This window comes from Lichenostomus cassidix, chromosome 5, assembly GCF_008360975.1.
Source record: "Lichenostomus cassidix isolate B80296 chromosome 5, HeHo_3.0, whole genome shotgun sequence".
In the NCBI taxonomy this organism is placed as follows: Eukaryota; Metazoa; Chordata; class Aves; order Passeriformes; family Meliphagidae; genus Lichenostomus; species Lichenostomus cassidix.
In genome coordinates, this window is record NC_139486.1 from 58,504,063 (window position 1) to 58,521,578 (window position 17,516).

General features: G+C 46.2%; 3 protein-coding genes and 1 pseudogene across 3 annotated transcripts in view; 1 reads left to right on the forward strand and 3 right to left on the reverse strand.

Moving 5' to 3' along the window:
* ANO3 (anoctamin 3) overlaps positions 1-17,516 on the reverse strand; it is a 228,487-nt gene that overhangs the window by 191,981 nt on the left and 18,990 nt on the right. The window lies entirely within an intron of this gene.
* LOC146436751 (olfactory receptor 5F1-like) lies at positions 362-1,342 on the reverse strand (annotated as a pseudogene).
* LOC146436752 (olfactory receptor 5AP2-like) lies at positions 7,963-12,691 on the forward strand. Its single transcript, XM_085063758.1, has 3 exons — positions 7,963-8,877; positions 9,291-9,447; positions 12,564-12,691. Exons 1-3 carry the CDS (start codon positions 7,963-7,965, stop codon positions 12,689-12,691), a joined length of 1,200 nt encoding a protein of 399 aa, XP_084919884.1.
* Positions 14,633-15,624, reverse strand: LOC146436753 (olfactory receptor 5J3-like). Its single transcript, XM_085063884.1, has one exon. It carries the CDS (start codon positions 15,554-15,556, stop codon positions 14,633-14,635), a length of 924 nt encoding a protein of 307 aa, XP_084920010.1. The 5' UTR covers positions 15,557-15,624.

The following is a 17,516-nucleotide window of genomic DNA, read 5'->3' on the forward strand; positions in this document are numbered from 1 at the left end:
GTCCTGGCCAGCACCTCGGTGCTTCCATAAAGACCTTTCCACATGGACATCAGCCCCAAAACAGGGGGGAAAATCAGGAGAGGACAAGACCTCACAGGACTGGAGTACCCCCAGCTCTTGCTCTGGCACAGGCAAAGTCCTTGAGAATGGAGGATGGTGCCTTGTCTCCCACTCCAGCTCTGCTCTGCCACATTCCCCCTCTGGTCCTGCACTCTGGGCAATGCCAGGAGATGTCTCATGCCTTCCCCATGGTGCTGCTGCAGGGAAATCATAGCCCCAGTGGCTTGGAAGATGAATCCAGACTGTGACCCTGGACTCCTGAGGGTCTGATTTCCAGCACCTCTTCCTGAGAGTCCAAAATCTAACACCCCTCACCACAGCAGGGTTGTCCTCTCCTTTCAGCCAACTGGGAGCCATGGATGGACCAGGAAGTGAGGATCCTACTTTTTGCTTTACTCATGGCATTCCTCAAGTCTGCATTCCTGAAGCTGTAGACAAACAGGTTCAGCATGGGGATGGTGACAGAACACACTAGGGAGGTGACCTTGTCCTGCTCCAAGGAGTGGCTGGAGTTGGGCCGCAGGTAGGTGAGGATGGTGCTGCCATAGTACAGAGTGACGCAGGCCAGGTGGGAGGCGCAGGTGGAGAAGGCCTTGTGCCGCCCAGCTGCCAAGTGGACCCACAGGACAGCGCTGCTGAGGGACGAGTAGGACACCAGGATGAAGGCTGTGGTGCTCAGCATGTTGAGCCCCACCACGGCAGCCACCATGGCCTCACTGGCACGGCTGTCGGAGCAGGACAGGGCCAGCAGCATGAGCCCATCACAGAAAAAGTGGTCAATGGCGCTGGAGTGGCAGAACAGGGCATGGAATATGGAAACCGTGTGGAGGGTGGAGCTGATCACTCCAGCCAGGGAGGCCCCAGCCAGCATCTCAGCACTAATCCCCTGGGACATGAGCATGGAGTAGAGCAGGGGCCTGCAGATAGCGGTTGTAGGCCATGGCGGCCGGCACGTGGCACTCAGTGGTGGCCCAGGTGGTGAAGGAGAAGAGCTGGGTGACACAACTCGCAAAGGAAATCACCTTCTTCTCTGCCAAAAAATCCCTCAGGGTCCGGGGGATGATGGTAGAGGAGTAGCAGGTGTCCAGGAGGGAGAAGTGGCTCAGGAAGAAGTACATGGGGGTGTGGAGGCACCGACTGATCTGGATCAAGGCAATGACTGCCAGATTTCCCATGAGAGTGACCACATAGATGGCAAGGAACAGGACAAAAAAATCACCTGCAGGTCTGTGAAGCCCAGGAGAATAAATTCAGATGCAAATGTCTCATTTTCTCTACCCATATTGAACATTTTATACATCCAGTTTGGCTGCTTTATGTCTTTAGATTGAAAGGTTTAATACGCATAAATCCATCGATAATGTTAAGAATGTCAATTTTTGTCAAGCAGTTACAAAACCTTCAGTCAATAAAAGATAAATTCTCCTTGAAAGAGAAAAAACACAAGTTCCTGGCACCACTATGCCCATTCAGCCAACATATTTGGAACCAGGTGGATATTTAAGGCATTAAGGAGGGAAATAACCTACCAGAATAAATCATAAATAAATTGCAGGGCTTCCTCCTAGTTCTTCTCAATCCGCTCACATATGAAATTCCATGATTTTCCTGATAATTGCTGGGAAAACAGAATTATGTCCCATCTTTTGATTATTCCCTATTCAGCCTGAGCACTTGAAGAATAAACACCTGCTCCCCATGTCTCAGGATGAGATTTTCTAGGTGGAAGCATTGGAAAATGGGGTTTTCCTTAGTATATTTTTCCCTGTAGGAATAAGAGCTGGGATTTGTCTTACCTCACTTTGCTTTAGATGTGATGCTTAATTTGGAGGTAAAACATAAATTCAGGGTCCATCTTGCTGCTCACCAGTGAGAGATCAGCAGCTCCTAAAATCCCATTCTACAACAGACAGAATAAATAAACATGGGTTCTTCACCTGGATAACCATGGCTTGTTGGAGTTACACCAGGGAGTAAAGCAAGAGTAGGCACCGCTGGCTCCTGACAAATGGATCCAAACCTGGAAATCCTCATTGTTGGATGAGCCTGGGATGAAGGGTTGAGTTTCACCCCAAAACCTGATGTGTCCTTTCAGGTGTTCTGTGGTCTCCTGGAGTTATTAACAAGCATTTAGAGCTGCTTTTCATCACCCACGAGGCAGAGCCAGAGGTGTTAAAAATCAGGAAAACCAAGTATTTGGGGCTGAATTTCCCCCCAGAGGAAGCAACCACCTGCTGCTGTCAGAGAATTGACTTCAATTTCTTCCTTAACTAAAATTCAGTCTCACTTTTCCTTACCCAACCAGCTTCACTTTGTGTGATTGATCAGAGACCTGGAATGGAAATAAATTCGGTTAAAACTCATGGACTATGTTCTATCCCTGCTGAGAGGCTGGTGGTTGGTGTGGAATAACTAATGGAATATTCATCCTTGTGTGGTGAGGATCTACATTGTGGCACCCACTTTCCTACTCAAATTCCGTAATATCTTTGGGCAAAGCAGTAGAAGAGCTTCTGACAAGCTGCCCTGGGACTCACCAAGGTCATTCCATCCAACCTGGCCCTAAACACTTCCAGGGATGGGGCAGCCACAGCTTCTCTGAGCAGCCCATGCCAGTGCCTCACCACCCTCACTGAGAAGGATTCATTCCCAGTATTCCATCTAAACCTACCTGAAGGCAGTGCTTTGCTCCTCTTTGCTCCCAGGTATGGTTGGAGTGGTGTTTGTACTTCCAGCTGCTCCCAGCTGCAGCTGGAGAGATACCTCAGGGCTTCTCCCATGTAACACCAGTGTTTGCAGAGCTTTGCTCTGTGGAGGATTCGCAGAGCCAGGGATAAAACAAGTCAGGGAACAACATCTTACCCTCCAGGGAACTGTCAGAGCAAGCGAGGGGCAGCCAAGCCCTGAGGAGTCCCAGGATCCTCCACTGCCAAGTCAAGATATGATGATTATTAAATTAACAGTGGCAGAAGCTGTTATTTGAAAAATAACAGCTTGAAAATGTTGGTCTTAATTGTTTAATACATGCTAAAAATATCCCCAAAGGAAGTTGATGGCAATATCTATGTTAGGGAATGGTTTGGGTTGGAAGGGACCTTATGGATCATCCCATTCCATCCCCCTGCCATGGACAGGGACATCTTCCACTATCCCAGGTTGCTCCAAGTCCTGTCCAACCTGGCCTTGGACATTTCCAGGGAACCAGGGGAAGCCACAGCTTCTCTGGAAATCTCTGCCAGGGCCTCTCCACCCTCACAGGGAAGGATTTCTTCCCACTATCCCATCTAACCCCACCTGATGAATTCAGAGCACCTGAAGCATCCATTGAAAATTACCCTAAGACAAAAATTAAGTGCAGTTCAATGCATCATTTCCACATGTTAGGAGAACTTCAAACATCCAGTATTTTCAACAGGTTCAGGAGCTGATGCTTGGAAAATAAAATGTCCAGGTGGGATCAGCCACATGATGCTGTTGTTTTATTCCTTGCCTATTTCTCAGTTTCCTGAGCAAGAACAAGGCACTTCTCTTCCCAAGGCTTACTGGAAAATCAGGAGAAATGACTTTTTATCTAAAATGAAAAGGAGATGATATTCCCAGCAATGTCCAATAGATGCTAGAGATGTACAGGAAATCCTGATCAATATCTTTGTTCTTTTCCCTCTTCCAGTGCTCCATTTTGTACCTCAAAAGGACTTTCATAGCTCTTTTACATCCCTTGGGATTGACTACAGAGAGCCATGGTGCACAGAAGGAGCAAAAAGAAGTTGTTCGTGTAAAAACAAGAATTAATTTCATTCAGAAGGAGATGAAATGCAACTTTGGACAAGGAAAAGACATCCACAAAACAGGTTGATTTGTCATCCACACCACTAACAAGTTTCCATCCAAAATACGGAGAAATGAGGGAGCTGAAATTTCTTTCAGGAATTATTTCTCACCTAAAATAAAGAAGTTTAGAGTAATTATCACCCTCCATTGTTTTATTTCAGGTTGTTCAGGATTTTTCCTTGTCTTGATTTGTTATTTGTCAGTCCCTTCTCCTCACTGCCTTAGTGCAAATCTCTGGATACAAACTCCACTGATAATATTCCTGACTTTGTTTTTAACAAACCACCATGGGCCTAAAGTGGAAAACTAATTAGAGCTTTGTTTGAAGTCTTTGAAAGGCAGAAATTGTGGGTGGAAAAAGGACAGGGCAAAGATGGTTTGTTCAATTGAACCTGCAAATGTATCCTGGTTTCAAATATGGAGCAATGTATTCATTAATTGTTTGACTTAGCTTTTGGGTGATATCTCCTTATCTCCAAACTGCATCAAAACTGCAAATTAATCCATTTTGAATGTTGTATTTCCATCTTTCCTAAAAAGGGCTTTTCATTGGAGGTACCTCTCTGATCCAGCCCAGAAATCACAGAATTCTAGAATGTCTCATTTGTTAAACCCACATAACCTCTATACAGGGAATCCTGACACCTTTCATGGAATCCTGGAAGAGTTTGGGATGGGAGGGACCTTAAGGATCATCCTCTTCCATCCCCTGCCCTGGGTATGGAAAGCTGCTACTTGGCCAGGTTGCTCCAAGCCCCATATCCATAAATACCTATGGATATAAATGTATAACTTGCCTTCCTAAGGCCAGAGATCTCCTAGATGTTCTTTCTGATCCAAAATTATATCTAGATATTAAAAGCCAACATTAAATGTATATTATACAATACTTTTAGATATAAAATGCAAAATATTCTTGAGTTAAATGTGTGCACTAACATCCACGTGTTACTGAATTTTCTTCTCCCTCCTAAATCTCTTCGAATCCCACCTCATTTCCAGCTGAAAATGAGGTATGGATGAGAGTTCTGCCACGAGGAAGAGGAAAAAAGAGCAGACAGAATTCCCTGTCCCTGGTAACATGACAAATCAGAATAAACCCATTAAATCTTTACAGGATTAAAGACAAAATTCCAATTCTTACCTCACCAGAGGAGCATTGGGATCATTGAAGGTTTCTTGAAGAACCTCTCCAACAGCAAAATAACCTTTAATAGAATTATTATTTAATTTTTAAAGTGTATGTAACTTTACTTCAGGCTCAGTGGCTGAGTTTGCTCCAGGTGTCCATTGCCAGCAGCTTAGGCTGTCCTAATGAGCTCTGGATGGATCCCTGGAGCAGCCAGCTGGGATTACAGGAGGTGAGGGCTGCTCCAAGCCTCCAGGTAATGAATGAACCCAAAAGGATCCCAGGCTACTCCTGCCTTGGCACCAGCAGGCCTGCACAGGTCTGACCCACCTGTCAGCACACAATCCAGAGTCCATTAAACCTTCTTATTCTGCTCCAGGTATTCCCAGGAATACTTCAGCTGCCCACAAAACACAGTTTTGATCCAAAGATGGGATTTATCTATCAGTTAGCAGTAATGTGAAGCACATCCTCTGATATCTTAGGTGGAATTAGAGGGATCAAGACACTCCAGGCATCCTGGAAGAGGATGTTCCATGTCAAAAGGAGACCACACAGGGCCACATAAAATCCTGGAATGGTTTGGGTTGGAAGGGGCATTAAAGATCATCCAGCTGGTACTGATGTTTTGGTTGGGTGTAGCTCTGCAAACAATGATATTTTAACATCAGCATTGGAATTTGGTGAGTTTCTGTGCCAACATTTCACCCCTGAGTCCCATTAGTTCCTGCTATATTACCAATTCTTCCAGGCAAAACTTCAAACAACCCCTCTTTTCTCAAAGTAATAAATGAACCCAGGAAATCCAGTTATTTCCAAAAGAAACCTTTGATACTTGGAAAAGAACCAAGAAGGCAAAACAACTTGTAAAAAAAGCAAAATAATTATCAAGTAATTAAATATAAACCTTTGAACTGTTTATCACTAAATCCTTCCTCTCCCTTTGTGCATGTTCCCAGAAAAGTGGCAATTTTTGCTTTCATGACCATTTCTCCTCCACATCAGACCTACTCTATCTCTCTCCAGGACTGTATTGCACCAAATTACCACCAACTTCCTCCAAAACCTTATTTTTCCACCTTCCAGCTTGCTTTATAAATAACAACCAGATTTATTCCAAGTCTCCTGATGTTCTCTCAGCCAATACTCCAGGCCACCAAGTGAGCAGGTGATGATGAGGGAGGTCCAAGGTTGACCTAAATTCTATATGGTTTTATTTATCAGTTATTCATTTTAATTATTAATCCAGTTTATCAAACCGTTAAATTATATATCACTCACACTGGATAAAGTTCAGAACAATAAATTCAAGTTTTATACTCTTTTCTGAGCTCCAGGACACTGAAACTTCTGAAAGCCAACTCAGTCCTGGGTCTGAGTTGGGTCCCTGATCAAGGCATGGTGCAGATAAAAGGAATGCAGGGATGTGCACATGTTGTGAAACTGACAACCAGGACTTCTCCAGTATAACTCCTGAGGGGAACAAACTCCTTGGGCTGAGCTTCAATACAGTTTGTGGGTCAAGGGTGTGGATGGAGCCCCCAGATGGGGTGATTAATGCTGATTAGTTCACTCTGAGACAATTAATCATTGCCTCCAAGTGTCCAGAGCCACCTGCTCAGGTAGGACATCCAGGCTGCAGGCACTTCAGTGTGGATAATCCCATCCTTGAAGGAAAACTGGGCTGTTGGGTGTCCACAGAGGGACATCAGCAGCTCCAGAGCCGGAGCCAGAGATGCTTTGTGTGACACTTGGGGACTCTCTGACCAGCGGATCATTGCTGTTGCCATGTGTCCTGGTGACTCCTGCACGTGAGAGATTTGAGATCCCTGGAGCACAATGGGTTTCAGAATTCCATGTTATCCCTTTTTGTTTGCTCTTTTCTTTGTTTATCTGCTCTGCCATGAGGAGGCCCGAGGGTTTTATCCCAGGAGGGCAGAGGGAACATATTTACAGCCCTGCCACCCACAGGCTCAGCTGTTGGAGTCAGGGAAGGAGCACATCTCTCTCCACATCAGCCTGGATGTTCTCTGCTGCATTTGGGATAAACCCTTGGCTCCCATCACCACAGCGAGGGCACAGGAGGAGCTGTAAATCCAAGAGAAAGAAGTTGACTTCCTTCTTCATGTCCTCCCATCCTCTTTTTTTGGGTCTCTGTCAGAAAACAGCCTTGCAAAAGTAGGAGTTTTTATAATAAATGGGAGTAATGGCTTGTGCAGATTGGTTTTTATTTTTCTTAGGCAGCTGAAGCAACATAAATGGATTTATGGAAGTATTAAGGGTGAGTCTTATTTAGTTATAAAGAATTGTCAGCAAAATACAGTTGTTAAATCAGCCTTTGGAATTGGATTATTTTAATATTCATTCCCATTTCAGTGTTTTATATTCATTCCCATGGTTTTTGGATGTTTCAGCCTGCTGGAGCTCAGAAAGGTATAAAACATGAATTTACCAATGTGAACTTTACCCAGTATGAATGATATATAACAGTTTGATAGACTGCATTAATAAGTAAAAGCCAAGGGAAAATGTTCTTAATGTGATGTAATGTGGGATTTCACTTGGATTAGGACTTTCTTCTGCTCCAGGTTTATGTGATCTCTAATGAGGTTCTTCCAAGGTAACTTCTGAAACAAATTTCTTTCAAACCAAAAGGGAATAAATATCTGATTCTTTTATGGAATAAATCCAAACTTTTATGCATCTGAGCACAAAAAGCAAATTTGCCATTCGTGTTGCTTTAAGATATGTGTTCTTTTCTAAGCACCTCAACTGGTAAGTAAAAAAGTCTAGAATTTATTTTTGGAAAACCTATGGAATATACCAACAAGTGGCAATTAAAACAGTGACTGATTGCAGTTAAATATGGCCCAAAAGAGAAACTCTGAGGTTTACCATTTTGATGCATTTGTTCTCTTTGTCTCAGCAGGTAACACCTGGCCATGGGAGGAAACCATACGCAGCTCACATTCATCCTCCTGGGAATTACAGACACTCCCTGGGCTCAGGCCCCTCTTTTTGGGCTCTTTCTGCTGATTTACATCATCACTTTGGTGGGGAACATCGGGCTGATGCTCTTGGTTTGGGTCTCTCGCAGCCTCCACACCCCCATGTACTTCTTCCTCACTCATTTGTCCCTGGCTGACGTCTGCTATTCCACCGTCATCTCCCCCAAAATGCTCACGGGCCTGTTGTTTGGGAATAAAACCATTTCCTGGGCGGGCTGTGTGACACAATTCCACCTCTTTGCTCTCTTTGCCATAGCCAAGTGTCACCTCCTGGCTGCCATGGCCTACGACCGGCTCGTGGCCATCTGCCACCCCCTGCTTTACGCCATGGCCGCGTCCCCCCGCGCCTGCTGGCAGCTGGTGGCCTGGTCCTACCTCGTGGCCTCCCTCAGCGCCCTCATCTACACCAGCTGCACCTTTGGGGGCTCCTTCTGCGGGCCCCGCCGGGTCGACCACTTCTTCTGTGATGCCGGCCCTGTGCTGAGGCTGGCCTGCTCTGACACCCATGGCAGTGAGGTCACCATCTTTGCCCTGGTCATGGCCAACGGGCTGGGCACCGGTGTGGTCATCCTGCTCTCCTACGGCCACGTCCTCCACGCCATCCTGGGGATGTGCTCGGTGCCCAGCAGGGCCAGAGCCTTCCACACATGCACCTCCCACCTGGTGTCTGTGTTGGTGTTCTACGGGACGCTGCTCTTCGTGTACCTGCAGCCGGCGTCCCGGCATGGCAGCCAGGGTAAGGTGGCCTCTGTCTTCTACACCGTGCTCAGCCCCATGCTCAACCCTTTCATCTACAGCCTGAGGAACAGGGAGGTGAAGGCAGCGCTGGGGAAGTGCAGGAGGAGGATGGTAAACTGCTGCTGGCATCAAAGAAGTGCAGCTCAGGGAATCAGGGAATCCTGGAATGCTTTGGGTTGGAAGGGATCTAAAAGATCATCTGGTCCAGCACACCATGGGCAGGGACACCTTCCACTAGGCCAGGTTGATCCAAACCCCATCCAACCCGGCCTGGAGCTCTTCCAGGGATCCAGGGGCAGCCACAGCTTCTCTGGACAACCTGTGCCAGTGCCTCACCATTCCCTTAGGGAAGAATTTCTTCCCAGTATCCCATCTAACCCTACTCTCAGCTTAAAGCCTTTCCCCACTGTCCTGCCACTCTGTGCCTTTGTGGAAGCAAACCATTCATCTAAAGTAAGAGATGATCCATTAAAATAATTGGATATGTCCCTGATCCTCACAATTTTATATATGCTCTTCCACAGTTCCTCACAAAACTCAATTACAATATTTATCCTGGAGAAATAGACCCCACAGTTACATCTTCCATGGAAGGAAACAAGAGTGGGAGCCTCAAACTTGAATTGAATTCCCTTTCCGGCCACGAGGCTGTCAGAAGAAATTACTCAGAATGGTTCTGGAGTATTACTCCAATTATTCTTCTCTTTCTCATAGGATGCACAAATCACAATTTTATTGATTTGTAACTTATTTTGCACTGATGAATGTGTATTTTTCTTGCAAGATTACTGTCCTTATCCCTAAACTCCAATAAAATTCCTTGTTGTTACCTGTGAGTTATTTATTAGAGCAGAGCTGCTGGGGTGGAAGGGAGCATTTGGGAAGAGCAAGAGTATTTTAACATTTGATTGGTAAAAAAACAAGATAAAAGGCTTAAAAAGTGCATTTTTTTCTGGCTTAGAAGGATCAAAGCTAATGGGACATGGGATCTCAAGATACACCTTGGAATATCAAGGGGAATGCAAGTGTTCAAGTGCCAAAACATATCTTGAAAACCTAACAGATGTATTTCAACCCAAATTTAAGCACATGTCTAGTTTCCATAGGTGAAAGAATCCTCAGCCCCTGATCTATGGATAGCTGAGAGCTGTTTGGGTGTGGAAAAGGCCCTGAAAAACCCAAACCCAACAGTTCTCCAAATCATGGCTCATTAAAGAAGGTACAGGAATGGCCACAGCACTGGGGAGAGACCAGCAATCCTTCATCTTTTCCTGGCCTGGAAAAAACTCCCAATTCATGCCCATCCTAATGAATTCCAAAGGCTATTTGTGGGTTTAAGGGCAAACTGAGTGCAACCTTGGAACTTCCTTTCACCATTTGGGTGGTCTGGATAAGCTCAGCAGAGATGTCCACCTCTTCCTCCTCTTCTCCACCTTGTCCCTCACCTGTTGACACCTTTGTGGGGTGGGAAGAGTTCTGACTGGACACAGGGACAGGCCTTGGCTGTGGCAGGGAAAGGTGGAAACTGGAATATTTTCCCTCTGTTACTGTGTTGTGAAGATGTCATGTTCTGAGGAGTCATGTGGGAATTAAACTCCTTTTGAAAAGTAAATGGATGGTGATCAGTGTCTATCAGTTCTGGAAACAAACGGCACGAGAAGAGATGTTTTAGGGCTGGGGGCTGCTACCTGGGAAAGGTGGATCTGGACTGGATTAAAAGAGTTGGAATAAATGTAATTAAATGACAAAGGGCTTGGCAAGAGAGAGACTTTAGATATCAAAATTGGGTGGGAAGGGAATTTAAAGCTCATCCCATTCCAACCCCCTGCCATGGGCAGGAACACCTTCCACTAGACCAGATTGCTCCAAGCCCTGTCCAGCATGGCCTACAACACTTCCAGGGATGGGGCAGCCACAGCTTCTCTGGGAAACCTGTGCCTCACCACCTTCACAGGGAGGAATTTCTCCCCACCAGACAATGTAAGTCAACTCTCCTTCAGTTTAAGATTGTCAGGTTGAAAGGAAGAATTAAGAAAGCCCACCAGCAGGTCTGAGCTCCAGGTCCCACCAGTGGGCCCTGAGCTCCAGGTGCCACCATCCAGTTGCCACCATCCAGGTGCTCACAGCTATTTCCACCACAAGTGATGCTGTTTCCATTCCCAGAGCAAGAAGTGATCCTGGGAGACCAACCACCCTTCAAGGAATCATCAGCTTAACAAGATCTTCTGGGCTTTGCCAAGAAAGTTTCCTAATCATCAAGGAAGCTTCTCAGAGGGCTTTTAAACAACTTCAGTCATCCTTCTTAATGAGCCACGAGAGACTAATTAGCAAGGGGAAACCATGGAGAAACTTTCTTCCTTGTTAAAGACAAAGTGAACTTCTCCAGCTGCTTTGTTTGCCACATCCAGGAGACAAAGAGCTGCAGGGTCAGTGTGGTGGGATTGTGACTGTGTTGAGGGACCTTAAAACTCATCCCATTCCAACCCACTTCCAAGGGCAGGGATGATTCCCACTATCCCAGAATTCTCCAAGCCCTGTCCAAGCTGGCCTGGAACTCTTCCAGGGATCCAGGGACAGCCACAGCTTCTCTGGGAAACCTGTGCCAGGGCCTCCCCAGCCTCACAATAGGGAAAAATTTCTTCCCCATACCCAATCAAAATGCTCTGACAGTGTGAAGCTATTCCCCCTCACCCTGTCACTCCAGACCCTTGCCCAGAGTCCCTCTGCAGCTCTCCTGGAGCCCCTTTAGGCTCTTCAAGAGGCTCTCAGCTCTCACCCCTGAGATGAAATTCCCACCTACAGGCTGAACTCAGACATGGGTTACTGCTGGCTTAGCAGCTGGACTCCATGATCTTAAAGGGCTTTTCCAACCAAAATAATTCAGGGATGCTGTAAATGCTTCTACCCCATATTTGCTCCTGGTCAGCATTCCTGCCTCTCCTGTTAGCTTCTGGCCTCAGCTTCACTGTAGATCCCACCATTTGTTCTTCCTTCCTTCCTCTGTGCCTCATGATTTATTTTAGAGGGGAAACCACACAATTACCCAAAACTAAGCAAAACCAATTTAATAATAAAACCAAAATATGATCCAAATGACAGGATAGAGAGCAGTGGTGGGAAATTCCACCAGAAACTATGGCAGATGCCAGATGATGGCTCTCAGCTCCCTGAGCATGCTTGGGCCTTGAGTTTGGTCACTGCCCACTCTGTGGTGGCACTCAGGAAATTTCCCGTGGAAATTAATGACTGTGGAAGCAGCTCCATAAGGAAGAGACTTGCACTGGTAAATAAACGCCACTACTTTCAGGAAGTTCAATGGAAACATGAGGTTTTATGTCCCACTTCTTTGTATAGATGTAATTATATATATATGCAGATTTATATGTAAAAGCATCTTTATATATACATCTCTTTATCTATATAAAGAAAACTTGTATTTAATTTTTTCCTAAAAATATATCTAATCTTAAAATATATAAATTAATCTCTTGAAATATATAATTTGTCTCTTGGTATTAAAAAGGGAATTAAAAACAACTGGTGCAAGAAATGGAGATTCCAGGATTGGGACACAGCTCAGGATCTGAAGAAGTGCTGCAATGGCCCATTGGGAAGAACGCAAAACACATCAGGAACTTGTCTGCTGCAATTTATTTTTACATGATGGGATATCCTGATATCTGAAAACCCAGACAGTCAGAAACAGGCATCAAAGAGAGTCACAATCATGTTTATGAGAGCAAGGAGAAAAAAATCTTTTTTTTTACCCATAAAAGAAGGAAATGGTCCCACTGTAGTTGTAATTGGAGCAGATGAGGATGATGAAGATGAAGATGAAGATGATGAAGATGAAGAATTATGCTTCAAAATGGCTGCAGGAGGCTCAGCTGCAGTCATCTGCACTGGCCAGAGAATCCTGGAATAGCTGGGGATGGAAGGGACCTTAAAGTTCATCTCATTCCAAGCCCTTGCCCTGGGCAGGGACACAGGATAACCCATGAGGAAAGTGGGTGCATCAGGAGCAAATATCAATGCTGGATGTTCCATCTCCTTCCTCTCATGGTCAAATGCTTGACCACAGAAGATGGACACAGTTTATCACCATTTTACCAATCCCCACCTGCACAAAGAGCCAAAACCTTTTGGGTTTGAGAGCAGCAGCTCCAGCACGAAGCCACAGGGCACAGAGCAATGTCACCATGGCCACAGACTCGGGGTTTCAGTCACTGTGGCTCATGTTCCTGTTTAAAGGTCAGGTGATGGTCAGTGGAAGACCAGTGGGACACAAAGTCATTGAATGTCTTCTCAAAATATTAATCAAATTTTAAATATTTTTCAAATATTTTTAAAACATATTGAATATCTTATCACCAAACAATGGTTGTAAGGCCCTGGAAGGAGGAGAGTTGCTCTGGGGTTTATGGTTTAAGTGTCTTAATGTTTTCTTAATATTGACGGCTGTGGCTAGCACAGGCTTTTCCCATGAGAATTCTTCTTGTGTTTTATAAATAAAGATAAAGTTTGGATGTTATTGGAACAGTGTCCCAGAACTTGGGCAGTGCAGGCCTGGCCAATCAGGCCTAGGGGAAAGCTTCTGACCGACCAATCTGGTTGACTTTTGAGAACTCTATATACATGATGAAATCAAAACAATAAAGGTCATTTCTTCTTGCCACTGAGAACTGGTGCCTTCATTACTCTGCTAGCTGCTCAACAGCAACAGACGGAGGTTTGATATTTTAAACAAAACATTAAAATAATCATTAATTTTATTTAAAGAAAAGATGTACAATCTTCCCTGCATCTAAATTAAGCAATGCCATGAGTAGGACAGCTGCAGAGGATCAGAAGGGTGGGAGAACAGCAGGAGTTGCACACAGAGGTCCCACTTCATGGTCCTGATCACAGAGTCAGGGAATTGCTTAGGCTGGAAAATCCTCTAGGATCACCAAGTCCAACCATTCCCCCAGCACTGCCAAGGCCACCACTAATCCATGTCACCAGGTGCCACATCCACACAGCTTTTAAATGCCTCCAGGGATGGGGATTCCACCACTGCCCTGGGCAGCCTGTTCCAGGGCTGGACAGCCTTTTCCATGGAGGATTTTTCCCTCTATCCAAGCCAAACCTCTGCTGGTGCAACTTGAGGACTTTGTCTCCGCATCTGGGGATGTGAGTTGAGGACATTTGGGGTCACTGCCATGGGGGTCAGCAGAGCCAAAAAGAGAAGAACAAGAGCATGAACAGCTCAGGGGGATTTATCCAGGCAGCTGGATTAAATATTAACCAGGGAATTACCAATAGGCTTTGGGGACAAAGGATTCAGCTGACTGACCCTGAGTGCCTGTGAAATGTGTGTCATTAATGAATCAGCAAACTACATTGATCCTGGCTTGATTTAACCTAACTGAGGAGCTTCTCCTCCATCCCTAGTTATTCCATCTCTCTAGGAGAGCCCCATCACTCTGGATTTCAGCATGGACCTGGCACACGGTGAGAAAATACACTAATTGGGGGATTTTTGCTTTTTTTCACATATGCAATGTTTGTGCACCAAAACATTAACACCAAATCTGTCACAGAATCTAGGAATGGTTTGGGTCGGAAGGGACCTTAAGGCTCATCCAGTTCTGCTGCCCTGCCAAGAGGAAGAACACCTTCCACTAGACCAGGCTGCTCCAAACCTCATCCAAACACCAGAACTGGAGTGAAAAGGTTCCTCTCAGCTGATATTGAATCAACCAGCACACCATCTAAGTCAAAGTGCAAAAGACACCGAAAATGTCCCTCTGAGATATTTAACAAAACTCCCAGGATATCACCAGCATCTCCATTTTATTTAGTCATTATGTCACAACATCCAAGCTTATTTTATGTCCCTGAGTCTTCTCAAAGCCTCCTTCACCTCCTGGTTCCTCAGGCTGTAGATCCAGGGGTTCAGCATGGGGGTCACCATGGTATAGAGCACAGCAGCCCATTTATCTCCTGTTCTGGAGGTGTGTGACTTGGGGATTAAGTACATGAAAATCAATGCCCCATAGAAGGTGGTGACGGTGATGAGGTGGGAGGCACAGGTGGAGAAGGCTTTGTGCTTGCCCTGCGCTGATCTAATGCTCAGGATGGTGGAGATGATGGCCACATAGGACACCAGGACCACCAGGAGGCTGGGAACACCAAGCAAAGATGCTAAAGTCCTCAGGATGATGAGGCTGAGGGTGTTGTTAGAGGTGGAGAGCGAGATCAGCACAGAAATGTCACAGAAGAACAGATGGATGGCACTAGAGCCACAGAAGAACAAGCTGGTCATGCCGATGGTTTGTGCCACACCATTGGTCAGCCCCAGGAGGTAGCACCCGGTCACCAGGTGGAAGCAGCGCTCTGGGGACATGACAAGGGGGTAGAGCAGGGGGTGGCAAATGGCCATGTATCGGTCATAGGCCATTGTAGCCAGCAGAGAGCACTCACTGGTCACTAAAAAGGCAAAACTGGACACCTGAGCCATGCACTCAGCATAAGTGATTCCCTTCTCCACCAAAAAGCCAACCAACATCCTGGGGGTGAACACAGTGGAAGTGCAGAGGTTCACAAATGCCAGGTGGCCCAGGAAATAATACATGGGGGAGTGGAGCATGGGACTGACTCTGATCAAGGCAATCATCCCCAGGTTTCCCAGGATGGTGACAAGGTAGATGAGCAGGAACAGCAGGAATTGGGCAACCTGAGTCGCTGGGTCCTCGGTGAATCCTGCCAAGATGAACTCTGTTGCTTGGGTGCAATTCCATCCTGACATTCTTTCAAAGGGTGTTCTCTCTGGGAACTCCTTGCTGGAGGTTTCTTCCAGGAGGAAAACCCTCTTTCCAGTGGGATCTGCTTGAAGACAGCCCTACAGGATCTAAAGTGAGAGTTTAGGTACAGATCAATTAGGAAAACCTGGGCAGAAGTCAAGGCACAGTTAGGGAGAAGCTGTTGGTTACACAACACTGAGTAGCTTTACCTTGGGGCTGCCTTTAATCCCCTGTGTGTGTTCACTCTGGGACTTTGAGATCATCCAGCACAACCTGTAACATGGAGAAACCCAATAAAACCTGTAAAAGACAGCACAGAATTGATTATTCTTCCTTGTGTTGGCATCTGCCAAACACCTGCTTTGTCTGTCTTTTCTACAGAATCCCAGAAGTGTTTGGGTTGGAAGGGACTTGCAGACCATCTCATTCCACCCCCACTCCATGTGCAGGGACATGTTCCATTAGACCAGGTTGCTCCAAGCCCCCTCCAACCTGGCCTTGAACACTTCCAGGGATCCAGGGGCATCCAAAACTTCCTGACTATGAAGCCTCCCCTCCCTCCTGGACACACTCTTTTGGCTCTAAAAGATTTTCCCAGCTCTTTGCCCTGCTCCTGCAGCCTTCAAATGAAAATGTGCAACACTCAAAGCTGAGCAACCTCCTTCTGAAAGCATTTTCTTAGGGAAAATATTTTTAAAATCACCTTTGGTTGTGCCTTATATCAGCAATGGTAAGATCCACAAGGGTTCCTTACAGGAAATATTCCAGTCCTCATCCAGGAGCCCTTTGTGGTCAGTGAGGAGAAGTTTCCAGAGCAAGCATTCCAACGGGGTGTCCTCATTACACATCTGCTGTGCATCACCTGGATTTGGTGCTAAGCCCGGAGTACGATGAGGAATTGGAGCCCAGGAGCCTCCAGGTAGGACATGAGATGAAAACTGAAGGTGTTTCTTCTTGGCAAGAGAAAACAACAGGAGATGGGTGGCTCAGCATGCGCTGTCCTTGCTCATGGTCCTCCAGGGTGATCTTCTCCTACATCTCTGCACTCTCCCTGCTTTCCTCCTGATGCTCTTGGAGGTGAATGTTAGGTGCACCTGCCTGGAACTCCAGAAAGGAGTCTGAAAATATACCCTTTGTCAGCAAACACCTTTGTTATTCCATGCAATTTGGGGATTTGGGGACTCTTGGAGCCCCAGGAGAGTGACAAAGCCCAAAGTGGGTTGTTATCTCTTCTCTGAGATTCTGAATTTCAAGGCAATTGCCCAGAGGAGATGATCTCACCTTGAGGTAGCCACAGGGCTTTGGGGTTCCCCAGAGCAATGACAGAGCAACTCCGTACATGTTGTGTCCAATTGTTGTGCACTTTTGGAGATTTTTCAACTCCACAAATGCCATTTTTGGCCTTGTAACACCAGGGAGCTGAGGGGGACCTCACTGGTGGGGCACAATCCCATGGGAGCTGGTAGCCATCAGCAGTTCCAGGCACCAGAGATGATGAACCACCTTTCTACCCATTCTAAATTCCTTATGCCCAAACCACAGCTCACCTGTCCCATCTCTGGAAGTGTTCAAGGCCAGGCTGGAGAAACCTGGTCTACTGGGAGGTGTCCCTGCCCATGGCAGGGGTGTGGAACAAGATGAGCTTTCAGGTCTCTTCCAAACCAAACCATTCCAGGATTCTATGAAGATTGGCTGCAAGAATCCAGGGGAATCATAGAATATGCTGAGTTGGAAGGGATTCACAAGGATCACAGAGTCCATCTCTCAGCCCCACACAGAACCATACCCAAGAGTCACACCATGTGCCCAAGAGCATTGTTCCATTCACTCCTCTGATCTCTGCCAGGCTTGGTGCAGTGCCCACTGCCCTGGGGATCCTGTTCCAGTGCCCAACCATCCTCTGGGGGAAGAACCTTTTTCTAATATCCACCCTAAGCCTCCTCTGACTCGACTTCAGGCCATTCC

What these genes read in the sequence shown, in the direction of transcription:
- LOC146436752 (XM_085063758.1), top strand. Translation starts at nt 7,963, where the DNA reads ATGGGAGGAAACCATACGCAGCTCACATTCATCCTCCTGGGAATTACA. An exon ending in GGAAGTGCAGGAGGAGGATG is followed by an intron (nt 8,878 to 9,290) that starts GTAAACTGCTGC and finishes GCTCTTCCACAG; the next exon opens with TTCCTCACAAAACTCAATTA. An exon ending in TTACTCAGAATGGTTCTGGA is followed by an intron (nt 9,448 to 12,563) that starts GTATTACTCCAA and finishes GTCCCACTGTAG; the next exon opens with TTGTAATTGGAGCAGATGAG.
- LOC146436753 (XM_085063884.1), bottom strand. Translation starts at nt 15,556, where the DNA reads ATGTCAGGATGGAATTGCACCCAAGCAACAGAGTTCATCTTGGCAGGA.